The sequence below is a fragment of the Nannospalax galili genome, unplaced genomic scaffold, assembly GCF_000622305.1.
Source record: "Nannospalax galili isolate Female #2095 unplaced genomic scaffold, S.galili_v1.0 scaffold44, whole genome shotgun sequence".
Classification (NCBI taxonomy): Eukaryota; Metazoa; Chordata; class Mammalia; order Rodentia; family Spalacidae; genus Nannospalax; species Nannospalax galili.
The window spans coordinates 8,493,219-8,506,647 of record NW_008355789.1 but is presented as its reverse complement, the minus strand read 5'-3'; the positions used below and the strand labels follow the sequence as shown (position 1 = coordinate 8,506,647).

Sequence of the window (13,429 nt, the reverse complement as noted above, 5' to 3'; positions counted from 1 at the left end):
AGAGGGGTGGCACCTGTTCAGAGGCTTTTTCTTTCCACTGACTTAATCACCGTTCCTCTCATTTCGGAACTCTTTCATGTTGAGGTGCAGTAAAGCATTCTGGCGATACCAGGGGAGACACCCGTGGTAATGGCATTTCATTTAACCTAATGAAACTTTATTTCTGATAGATTGCAAGACAACAGCAGCAACTTCTGCAGCAGCAGCACAAAATTAATCTCCTGCAGCAACAGATCCAGGTCAGTGTACTTTATTACTCTCATCTGATTATCCTTCCATGCTTTCCGTGCTGTAAATGCACACAGGAGCAGGAGCACCCACAGGGCTGTCATTCAAGGACGCTGTACACAGCAGCACTAGTAGGTGACCAGGCAGGAGTTGAAGCAGTCTTCTCTGGTGTGACATGGAAATAGTTCCTGTTTCCCCTTCCACCATTTGTCCCCACACCACCAAGTTGGACCTCTTGGTTTCCAAGGCAGATACAGATGCTATTTGTATTACCATAAACCACTTTTTTGGTTTGTGTTTTATTACCTAAAGGGGCCATGGAGAGAAGCTGACTTTTATTTACTTGTTAGGACTGATTGGGCCAGTTATGAGAAGAATCTGGGCAAAGGTTGTTAATAATTAATTTGTTATTAGCAAATATGAACTGCACTCTTTGGATGCCAGAGGAGATAGAGCAGTGAATGACAGTGAGTCTTCAAGGAGCGTGCAGTCTAGAGCTGGAAAACTTCTGAATAATTTTGACCTATTTTAGAGAATTCTTCATCTGTTATTTCTTTTTATTTTTTATTTTTTTGTCTTGTAGCAGTGTAAAAACGTGCAGATTATTATAGGATCTGGGAAAAGAAGGCAATGGGCTGATTTCTGTCATTCCTTTAGATACTTGATGATTAGTTTAACTAATAGTCTTTGAGAGAAGGGAAATGATTTTCCATTTCTGAATAGAAGCATATGTGAATTCTAGAAAGCATTTTATTAAAGCTCTGGTCATCTTATGATTAATCCCCAGAATGCTAAAAGCTATGCTTACCCAATCACAGATATTTTTTTGCTCCCTTGTTTGCTATAGGTATATTCTAGCCCACTGAGATCAGTGACACCACATAATTGTAGCAGTACTTTACTGAGGTTATTTCCAACCCTCCATGCAGTTTTACTGTATCAGTAGCACGAAGTCCTAATTTATTCAGTCTGCCTTCCTGATGAATACCAGTGATTTTAAGGCAGATCCTTGGTTCACCTTTTTGATCATTTTTAGTGTTCCAGGTAGTGTGACTGCATTTGACTGACTGTCTGAAGAGGTGACTTAACATAAATTGACTTTTTGCCTCAGCAAGCTCACTAAGAGGATTTAGTGTAAACTTTTTTGTCTGTTTTGTTACGATTCTATATTCCATATTCATATTGATGTTTTTAAATCAAGTCTAAATGGAAATAAGATGGAATGTCTTTCACATTTTTTGATGGTCAGACTTCACAATTAAATCCTGGAATAATTTCTTACCCTGATATCTCTTCCATAACTCGTGCTGAGGTCCTTAATTACACAACCGTCCAGGTGTCCCCTTGTTCTGCTCTTATTAAAGATTTCAGTCTAGTTCCTACTGCGAGGGTTAACGTCTCTAGTCTGTGGCTTCTTACATTTTTCTCTAGCACCTTCTCCAAGAACTCAGGGTGCTAAATAACATGATCAGCCAGATCCCTGTTTCTCCTGCTGTGGAGCAGGTATGGAGAGATTCCCCTGCGATGTTCCTATGGTGGTTACAGTTGCTAGGATTTTCCTGCCTCTTCACTGTTTCCAGTGTAGTCCCTTCTTTATCCAGTGATACATCATCTGGCTGTCTTAAGAACTGAGGTTTCTATGTGCGCCTGAAGACCTTGGCTGATGGGCAGCAGATTCAGAATATTTAATGGAATATTGTTATTACATTTTATTGGTACAACATGAAACTGATGTGTTTTAGAAATGTTGGAACATAATCTTAAAATATTAATCTGGATATTCAGTTTGAGAAGATAGGGCTGAGGCTGTAGTTCAGTTGGTAAAATGCTTGCCTCACCAGTATGAAGACCTGTGTTTGATATGCAGAACCCCATTTATAACCCCAGCACCGGGGGATCCCTGGGGCTTGCTGACTGGACATCTCGCCTATAGGTGAGCCCCAGACCAACAAGAAACGCTGTCTCAAAAACACAGGGTGAAAGGCACCTGAAGAAGTTGACTTCTGACCTCCACAGGGATGTGCAAACATGTATGTGTACCACACCCATGTGCACCCACTCACGTGTATACACACACACACACACACACACACACACACACACACACGTATGTGCAGAGAACATATGCTTTTTCACAAGTTTTCTAAAAGAAGCTTAATTGCCCTAGTGTTATGTGTATTTTTCATTGTTTAAATGTAGCTGATTAGCACTTGAACTCAGCAACCTAAGTTATAAAACAGCCATGATACCTAATGTCAGCGTTATATTCATTAGGAATTTAGGTGTCTTTATAACAAGAATTCATGTTTTTAACAGTAAGAGGGAACAGTAAGACGTGTTTTTGTGGTTGCTTCTGTCTTAAGCCACTGCTTCCCGGCTTGTCAGTCTTTATCTTATCAGTATGAGACCATTCCAAGAATTTTTCAAATGCTGGAAACACTCCTTACACAAAACTTATTTATCTCTGACATTTAAAAAAGCAGGTTTTGATATTCAAACTTTTAATTGTTTCTGTGGTAGAGGATATGGGTTAGCTATATTTTTGAAGACAGTTTTTGACAATTCATAAACATGATCAAATTTAGAAGAAAGATTATAGTTCAGCTAATTTTAATTTGCTTTTAAAGGAAAATGTGAGATTAAGGGCTAGTAAAATTTTTTATTGCAAAAAAAGAAACATTCTTTGATCTGAATATAGAACAAAACAAGGAATAAAGCAGGATGATTCTCTCTTCTTCTGTTCTCCTCCTCCTCCTCTTCTTCTTCCCTCCCCTCCTCCCCCTCCTCCTTCTTCTTCTCTTCCCCCCTCCTCTTCTGCCTCCTCCTCCTCTTCCTCTTCTGCCTCCTCCTCTTCCTCTTCCTCCTCTTCCTCCCCCCCCACCACTCCTTCTCTCCTCCTTTTCTTCTTCATAGGCTCTCACCATGTAGCCCTGGCTGGCCTGGGACTCTATAGACCAGGCTGGCCTCGATCTACCTGCCTTTGTCTTCTGCGTGCTAGGATTAAAAGCATGTGCCACCGTGCCTGGCCTGATTCCTTTTCTTAAAGCTAATAAAGATTACAGAAGCAGTTTGAGGAAGTTTGACACTTTTTTTAACCTTCTAAAATATTGAGCCCTAGAACTTATGAACTCACATGGTCAGTAAGAATGAACTGTAGCAATCAACTACAGGTCACCAGAATCCTGTGGCTACTTCCAAGATGTTCTTCAAGTTCAATCTGCTGATATTTTTTGCAGTTTGCAATCTTTAATAGAAAAGAAAGAATGAAAAGAAAGAATAACAGCCACATAGAAACACATCTGGATCTATTATAAAAGAAACAAATGAAAACTTGAGTGTTTTGCCCCAAATGAAAATGAGGATCCTTCATTAAACTCAGGAAAAGGAATAATTAAGATGGTAATGTAAAAGTTCCTTCAATAATTTTATTTGCAATCATTCAAAGCTTATATATGCAGTTAACTTTTTATTCATATTTTCTCTTCCTTGGATTTAATTTTGTCAAATTTTGCCTTGGTGAATCTTAACTAACCTTTGTAAAAGATTTGGTAAGACTATGTACATGGGTTTGAAAGAGTATGGTGAATGATTTTGTGAACTGTTTTCATATTTGATGGGTTAATTCTTACCCTTTAAAACCAGGATAATAATTTAAATCATTATTGACATAGTTTAATATTAACAGATATTTTAGAAGACTGTTTACTTAGTGAATTCGAATCCCTGTTTGTGCTTTGGGGAAAAATGGTGATTCCCCTAGTTTGTCACATGTTAAGTAAATTCCCTGATATGGAACCCAGGAAAACCAGACATATTTTATATTACCACGAGAGCAGTATAGTTTTTATTTTTTATAAAGACCATGGAATTCAGAACTAATAGATCATGGAATATGGATCCTCTGAGTTGAGAATGTTGCCCCTTCTGCCATAATTCCAAAGGACAGATGATGGCTTCAGCCATCTCCACCTTCTTCTACTACCTGCTGCACCGGAGTCCCTTAGTCAGTGTTCTAAGGCACTTCATTTATGAGCTATGTCAGTTATTAAACAAAATTAATTTTAATGTATCGGACAGTTATAATCAGACCAAAGGTGTATGTAGTATTTTAATAAACTGTTCAATGTAAGACTATATTAGGCAAAACAAAATGTTTTATAAATCCTGATTTCTTGGTTCACTTATACATTTATTACCTCACCTCATTTGACTGTATCATGGTTTTGAATCAGGTATTCTTCATGGCCACAATATACCTGTTCTTTGATACCTGTAACCTGTCATTAGGAATTAGGCTTAACAGTGGCATTTTATAGCTACAACCTAGTCTTTGCAAAACAATTCAGTTCATTAAAATCTCTTTGTGAAAAGCTTACTTTTCCAGAGATGAGTGGTATTATCCAATTATTAAATCTCTTCAGACTCTAATTTCCCAGTTCTTCCAGTGGCTCGTGTTGTGTGCTGTGCAGAATGGATCCTCTTGTCCTAAGACTGTCTACAGAGCAGACTCTTAAGAACGAACTGGCTTCTTGGGATTTTCTGTGGGCATTTGGCTTTCTGGGCCAGAGCTGATGATGCTGTCAGTTCATATACATACAGCTATTTGAGTACAATCGGGAAACTTGAAATTGTCAGTACTTTATTTTATGGTTAATGTGCACTGTCCACTGTCCTTTCATCATTTCAGACACATGGATGGGAGACTCAGTCTGTAGAAAGCCAGAGTCCCATGTCCCTGCTGTCTCGCTGCAGTCTCTGGCCACTGTAGACTTTCCCTTTGAGCTGCTGCTGTCTCTGCTTTCTTTCTCTCCCCACACCGTTCCTAAGTTGTGTTTCATGGAAGCCTCATTCTGCTCTTAAGACTACGTGAATATTTTCATAAACACAATATTTTCTATTTGTTGTGATATATTCCTGTGCACTATTGGCATATCTCATGTTTCTTTATATTATTCATGAGGCAGAGCAGTATTAAATGTATAATCTCCTTTCCCTCTGTGTGGTAATCAGAGATATGAAAATACTACATGCAAGAAAATAATTGTCCTCAAACAGTTAAACAGAACAGTTTGAGGTGTCCGCTCATCTTCTTGGATAAGCTTTGCCTGTGGTTTCCTTCATTGTGATTAACTATATGCATTTCAGGTATCTGCTGAGCAGAATAAAGGACTACCTTTTTATGTGGAGCAGTTGTCTAAAGATCAGAAATAATTACTTTGTACATTAGCCTTCATGGCCTGCTTGACCTGGTTAATTAATTTTTTGCTAGTATAAAATAATAGATATATATTTGAAGATATGCTTCATCGTTGAGTATCTAATTGACCTCCAATTTTAACTGCTGAACCTTCCCTTTATTGTCTTTTAGAGATGGCTAGGGCAGACAGCAGAAATCCTGAGGACAGTCAGGCGTTGCCTTCCACTCTGGTGCAGGCAGTCTTGGATTGTGTCTCTTTGCAAATTGCATTTAGTGTTGATAAACAAAAAAAGCAATTACACTACTCCTGTTCTGGCTCTAGCAAACAGGCTGATTTTGTATGGTATTGATCAGGTAGTGGATCACCTTCCAAAGGCCTCTGAAAGAACCAAATAAAGCCACCGGAAGCAATTCGATGCTTCTGCTGGCACTGTGCATGAGTCTTGCTATGCAGTGAAGGTTGTAAACAGACATTACAAGTCTAGGGCTAGCCCCAAGCTTCAGCAAGCCCTTAAAATATTTTGTAATTCTATCTTCAATCATGAATTAGCCAAGAAAAACAGACCCTCTCTCCTCTCTATTTCTCTGCTGTTTAAAATTGCCCACAGGCAAGCTGTTGTGATCTTCTTTGGAAGTTTAAAACCAAGATAAAAATGCAAATCTAATTATTTCGTTTATGTAATCTAATTAACTTCTTAAGTAATGATAGATGCGCTATAGCCTGCTTCAAACATTTTAATAATAAAGTTTCTGGATTATAAAAAATAGGTAAAGCTGCTATAACTTATGAGTTGGAAGGGCTATAACATCTAAAATTACAAACTCTTGTTGTAGATTAAAATTACATACATATCCCTCTAGATTTCTCAAGGTAGAGTGGATCTGGAAGTGAGAAGAGAATTGACAAGATACCAGAGATGCTGTGTGGATCTAGTCAGCTAGTACCTGCTTTCCAATATGGCCTCATGCAAAGGTTTTGCAGAGCAGGGAAAACCTGAGATTGAAACTCAGTGGTTTCCATATGCCAAAGTTTCTCCTCTTCAACCCTGTCTACCCCCCCTATATTAACTGCCCCCTTTCGTTTCTAGATCCCATGCCCCAGCTCTTCCAAACCAGCCCAGTTCTCCCAAACCAGTGATTTTGAAAATTCAGAGAAACCAAAGACTCTGCCTCTTGCTTGGATTAAAGTGGGAAAAGGCCTCCTTTCCTCCTAGGTGGGGCCTGAAGCCGCCCAGTGCGCAGATGATACTAGGGTTGTTGTTACATAGGAGAAAGTGACTCTACATTGATGGTTCAATTTTCCCTTAGTCTTGCTAGTCTTTACTGTCTTCTGGGGTATATCAGTCTCTTGTGAGTGAGTGTGGGGGGTGGATATTTAATCCCATGGTAAATGTACCATGGTGATCATGGTAGAATATAAATACAACCTGTGTCTTTTCATTATCGCCTTTTTTAGAGAAGAGCTTACTGTGTAGCTCAGGTTGGCCTTGAACTTGTAATGATTCTTCCATCTTAGCTTCCCAAGTGTGAGGGTGAGAAGCATGTATCCCCCAAGTGGCTTCAGGTTATTTATTTATCTACTATTTTCTCCTAGGAGAAACAATTCTTTTATTTAGTCTTGTGAAAATCTCATGCTGTACAATGTATTTTGATCATAGCTACCCTACTTCCCCTTTCAAACTCTCCCTGCCTCCCTATCCAACAGTCTTGCTCCCAATTTCATATCTTTTTATTTTTTTATTAACCCACTGAGTCTGATTAGTGCTCCTTCTATGGTCACGAGTGTGGGACTTTCCACTGGGATACAGTGACCCACCAGTGGCCCAAAGAAAAGTGACTTTCTTTCCCTGCGCAGTCATCAACTGCCATTAGCTCCTTTGCTAGGGGTAGGGCCTTGGGCCTTGGCAGATCCTCCCCTTACCATGCTGGAGTTCTGAGTGACTTCATCCTGTGCAGGTGCTTTGAGTTCTGTAGCTACATCGTATCCACACACCAGCACTCCACAGCCCTCTTTCCCATCCCCTGGCTCTTCTATTCTTTCCACCCCTCTTCTGCAATATTCCCCAAGGCTTGGGTGGAGGAAGGTTGATACAGATGTCTCATCTACAGCTGAGCACTCAGTCACTTATTCTCAGTATTTGACCAGTGATGAGATGGCATCATCCTCTACCCATTATAAAGAGAAACTCTCTGATCAAGGTTGAGAGCAGCACAAGATAATTTGACAACATGACAATTTAGCTAAACAGCAACAGTAGGGGACCCCTCCCTGGAGGGCCCTTGAGCTCCTTGTCATGGGCTTTTGACCACCAGCTTTATAGTACCAGACATGAACCCCTCCTGTGGAGCAGGCCTCAAAGTCAATCTGAAAGAAGTAGGCTACTCCCATAACGGTCATACCACTATTGCACTAGTGGCTACAACTTGCCTGGGGGTTTGGTATAGTAAGTAGCATGTAGGATCCAGTGCTGGGTAAGACCATTTATGTCTTTTCTCCCCCAGAAGCCTACACAACACCTCTGGCACTGTGAAAGCTAGCCAACAAAGAGAGGTTTCCTAGTAGTTTGAAGTAGATTTCTCAATGGCCTGCAACCAAAGTGTATTGTGTCTTCAGCAATAGGCTCTTCCATTATGGTGGGGAACCAATAGCAGTGGCAATAACCTGTGTTTTTCATGTGCCTCTGGGTCATCCTTGACCAATAACTCCTAGGGAGATATCTCATGCCTAGCACTGAAAGTTTCATGTAATAACCCATGTCTTCTGAGAGCAACACTCTCCACTCCTGCAGGATAAATCCACTAGTTTGTAAGCTTTGGGCTATTTTCTACTGATAAAAAAAGTCATTTTAGTTTTATATTTGAGGTAGTGACAGAGTGCTTTTTTGTGAAATAGTTGTATTTAAACAAAAAATGTTGACTTCAGTAAAAACTTTAAGCAAATAGTGGTTGGGTACTCGCATATGAATCATTATGAAGGTATATGTTATTGATGGAATTTTGGAAAACCCTGAAAGAATATTACAGTAAAGGCTGTTAAATCTCCACCTGCTACATTACCCAGATTGCCTCAAGGTCCTCCTCATTCACTGGTTGGAGGAAAGGAAGTAGCTTCCCCTGCTGAAGAGCCAGTCAGCTGCCTAATGTTTATCACAGAGCCAAAAGGACACTTAAAGCTTAAAAAGGACACTGTGGTTATATTTTGTACCTTCTAAGGAATTAAAGTGTCCCTTTTGTGGAGCATTTATAATGATGGTATCCATTTTATCAGTAAAAAGTTACCATCTGCATGTAATTATCTGCTTTTGTTTTCCTTTGAAATTTTACTGGTCTGTGATATACAAAACCTTGAACACTTTCCTATTTCTCCAAGTCCTTTACTTTTTGTGAGGGAACTAAGGCAGAGACCACAGATTTGTTCGAATTTGAGAATCTTAAACATTATCATTACCACGACCACGAGAAGAATCTGCTCTCTCTCTCTCTCTCTCTCTCTCTCTCTCTCTCTCTCTCCCCCCCGCCCCCGATGTAATGCAGCCCAGACAGGCATGGAACTTGTGATCCTCCTGATTTAGTGAACCCTCTGCCCAGTTTCTGGATTACTCCACACCAGGCTTGGAAACCCATGTTTCTCAAGGCTTGATCCAATAGTCCAAGTTACATCACAATTCCTGTAGTTTAGAAAGCCTTACTGGGTTACAGTGGTCCACTTTGAAAAATGTGAATACTTAACACCTAAAATCTCGTCATATTCTGTGGGGTTTTTGTTTGTTTCTTGAGACAAGATCTTATTATGTAACCCCTGGTACTTACTATGCTAGTAAGACTGTCCTTGAATTTACAGTAATCCCCGGGCTTCAGCCTCTCGAGTGTTGGGATCATAAATGTGCATCACCACATCCAGCAAATACACATTTTCTAGTAATAAATAGAAAAATTTGAAAAGTTGCCACCTGACTCAGTTTGTATCCCAGAAAATACGGCAACCGAAAGATAAAAAATAATGAACTGGACTCTTGTAACATAGTATGAGATACATTTATGGTTGAAAATTACTTTGGTTATTTACATATAAACCTCTTAGTCAATTATATTACTTTCTGGAGACTTGAAAGTCTTGATATTGAGGGTCTTTTTAATGCCAATGTAATAAAAAACAGTTCTGAAGTGATTAACAATGTTGAATGCTAATCATTCTCAACTGTATTTGTACCTTGTAATCACACAAAAACTTTCTAAAAGTACTAATGTCCAGAATCCATATCCCATGTTTAATTGGTTAAGGTACAGTTCCTGCATGGGAAGGTTAAAAGCTTTCTAAATAATTCTAGTGGGTAAGAAGAATTGAAAAATAATGTCCTTTATAGGGTAGCACAGATTACATGATTAAATGTGAATTTGAAGTTGTTTAGGCTGGCTCTGTCTCTCTGCACATCTGTTCATCCATCTATCCATCCATCCATCTATCCATTCATCCATCCATTCATCTATCTGTCCATCACCCATCTGTCCATCCATCTGACCATTCAGAGGGTTGGGACATGACAGCAACTTCTTTAAAAAATATATATATGTATAATTTTTTATGTGTTATAAGTGTATTGCCTGTATGTATGTAAGTGTACCAATGGCATGCAATGCCCACAGAGGCCAGAAGAAGGCATTGAATTCCCTGGAACTGGAGTTACAGATGATTGTTAGCTATCATGTGGGTGCTGGGAAGTGAACCCAGGTCCTCTGGAAGAGCAGCCAGTGCTTTTTACTGCTGAGCCATCTCTCCAGCCCTTTAACAACTTCTTGAGTAGTTAAAGTATACTTTTATCTTTGATCATGTTCATTTTACTTCCTATCAAGAAACCTTAGAATGGACCGTGCCTAAAGAAATTAAAATAAATTGGGTTACATTTTCTGATAATTTGACTTTTATTTGTGTAAGACTAGATAAGGAAAGCAAGAAAGTGATGAGATTAAGTCTATCTCTTTAGGGAAAGATAAATTAAAGACATGAAACAGGGTCTTATAAAAAGAGACAAAAGTACTTCAAAAGGGAAAACCCAGAAAGTCTTTTCACAGTTTCATTCACAATTTTTGTTAGTAAACCTGCCTTCATTTGCCAGCTCATTATTTTTTCGTATAAATTCTAGCCCTGGTTCCATGTGCATCTTGTATCTGATCATGATTCCTGTGGGTGAAGGACAAGATGACCTCTAGGTGCTTTTTCTTTCTATGAAAGGAGCCGTGGTGTTCACATGTGCACACACACCTGGGAATCAGCAATGAGTTTTATTGTTCATGGTAGAGAAAAATGAAGCTAACAGAAAGGCTGGGCTCCGTGGTCCTGGACTACAGACCTGGTTGCCTTGAAGACACCAGTACAATTTGTCATTTACTCCGCACCAGGCTGAAGTGAGCAGAGTCTATTTGAAGGTATCTTATTTGTAAACATTTTTTAGATTCTAATTTTTTTTCTTTTTGTATTAAAAATCAACTGTGGCTGTAGATGAATCAAAATAAATGGAGATCATCCCCCCCCCCCCCCCCCCCCCCCCCCCCCCCCCCCGCCGCCACACGTGCAAATAAAGAAAGTGAAAACCCAGAGACCATCTGACTTCTGCTATTTAAACAGAATGAAGTTTTGCCAGAAACATAACCTGTTTTTCTTTTCAGAAATATTCTTATTTGGCTGAAAGAGCAGGAGTGCTTGATGTGCAAGTGTTAAGGACCTGAACTGAAATCTCAGCACTGGCGTAAAAAGCCAGGTGTGGTTACACTCAAGTCTGTAACCCCAGCTCCGTGAGGGGGAGACAGAGGATTACTGGGGCCTGCTGGCTGCCAGCCTAGCTCCAGATTCATTGAGAGACCTTGTCTCAAGGGCACAAGTCACAGTGATAGATAGAAGAGGACACCTGATGTCCCCCTCTGGCCTCTACATATACATGCACAGGCAGACAGACCACCTGCACACCACAGGTACACATATGCCACACACATACACTGCATTTATACATGTATACACAAAATTCTTTTATTATTATTTATATATTTATTTGTCTCATATAGCCCAGGCTATCCTCAAACTCCAAATATAGCTGAGGATGATCTTGAACTTATGATCCTCCTGTCTTCATCTCTGGAGTGCTGGGATTAGAGGCATGAGACACCATACCAGGTTTATGTGGTGCTGAACATTAAACTCAAGGCTTCATGTAAGCTTGGCAAGCCCTCTTCCAACTTAGCTACAACCTCAACTCATGAGCTGTTTTCACAAAGTGTTTTATAGCTATGGAATGTCTATACCACACCATCTATAATGAAAGGATGGATTTAGATACAGACAGGAAAGTAGTCATGATTAGTGTGTTGTATTAGTGTATCTGAAACTTAACATTTTTTTGTGAAACCAACACAGGTATTAGAGATAAATGAATCAGGGTGTAAATTCCAGGTCAATTGCTGATTGACTTTGTGGTCTGTTTTGGAGATTATTAGCTGTGAGGCATGTTACTTGGTATCTCTGAGCCTGCATATCTTAATTCCTAAAAATGGGTAATTACAGGACGTCACAGTATTATTGAGATTAGAGATGATTACAAAAGGCCGGAGTAAGCTCAGTGCATCTTGTCTATACCCATCGCCGTTGTTGCTCTTTCTGTATGACTAGCTGCAGGAACCATTCAGACTTCCCCAGGGGAAGCATGCATGAACATATTGTGTAGGTACTGATATGTGATTGCTTGTATCTGTGTACACGCATGTGTTCACAGAACCACAAATGAGTGGTGTGAATACGGGATGATCAGTGTGCATGCTCCATAATCGGTTATCTCCACCATAACCTGGAGCCAAGAAAGAGCAACGGCTTCCTCTGGCTGCAAGTGAGAGCTAGTTCTGTCATCAGTTGTAAGGGTTATCAGCCGTTCAGAAATAGTCAACCCGGAGATTGTTCAAGAGGGAGCATGGCATTTTATTCTGGAAAAGGAGGGTCAAAATTTTGCCTTTCACACTAAAATGGACCTTGCTATTAGATCAACAGTGTTTGTGAACTTAGAAAGATAGTAAATGAACTTTTCCAATTTATTTTATAGTTTTCAAAACAGATGAAGTTAGGTGATGTGGCGGCACAAAATTCAAGAGCCCTTGTTTAAAATGAAGTTGTTTGTATAAATCTTATGTGTGCCATCTCCCATAAGTCAAGCACTTGCCTAGTTTTTGTGAGTTATGCCTACACTTAGGATTTAAGAAGCTAAACAGTATGCATACCAGACTTGAGAGATGGGAAATAAAAATTGATATATGATGTGACACTTGATATAGCACAGAGAAATATCCTCTAAATGGAGAGGGATGTCCTGACATAACCATTTTTAATTTACATATAGTAACTCCCACACAAAGTTATCAATGCCAGAGTCCAATACTTTTACTTGTTCCAAATAAAAGAAAATAAATGATGCAAAAGGTGTCATGTCTCCTGTCAGAAGCCGGAATCATTTTATCCACCACTCAGTCCATTAAGAAAATGTAAAGCTGTACCTTTTAAGGAATTCAGAGATCAGGGGTAGGGCCCATCCTCAGGGAGTCCTCCGGCTTCACTTTTGTTATGCATATATTTCTGGGGAAGGACATTCTCTTAAAATGTCTGTCTGTAGTGACTGAGACCAGTACAACAGGAAGAGTTCTCCCCTGGGCTGACTTGACTGTGGCTTGAACATGGTGATGGTGAACAGACTCTTGTAAGGATACCAGCAGGCTTCTTTTGTGCTGGAATTGTGTCATGCATTGACTCTTCTTTATATATTCTTTATAGGACAAGAAAAAAATAAGGAAAATTATGTCAGTTGTCCCTTTTCAAAAATGGGATGATGTTAGGAAACTGTGTCCCAAATAGAAAAAAAAAGATTCTTATATACTATTACCTCATAAAAATGTAAGTACTAGGTTTGTGTTTCTGAATGGATTTGGCAGAAGTCATTTGTACATGTTGGTGGATTAGTTACACACAGGGCT

General features: G+C 39.5%; 1 protein-coding gene across 2 annotated transcripts in view; it reads left to right on the top strand.

Annotated features, from left to right (window-relative positions):
* Sox6 (SRY-box transcription factor 6) overlaps positions 1 to 13,429 on the top strand; it is a 485,425-nt gene that overhangs the window by 291,017 nt on the left and 180,979 nt on the right. For both annotated transcript variants that reach the window (XM_008853528.2, XM_008853529.2), the window contains exon 6: positions 171 to 239. In XM_008853528.2, the coding sequence (XP_008851750.1) occupies positions 171 to 239 (69 nt within the window). The remainder of the gene's footprint in view (positions 1 to 170; positions 240 to 13,429) is intronic.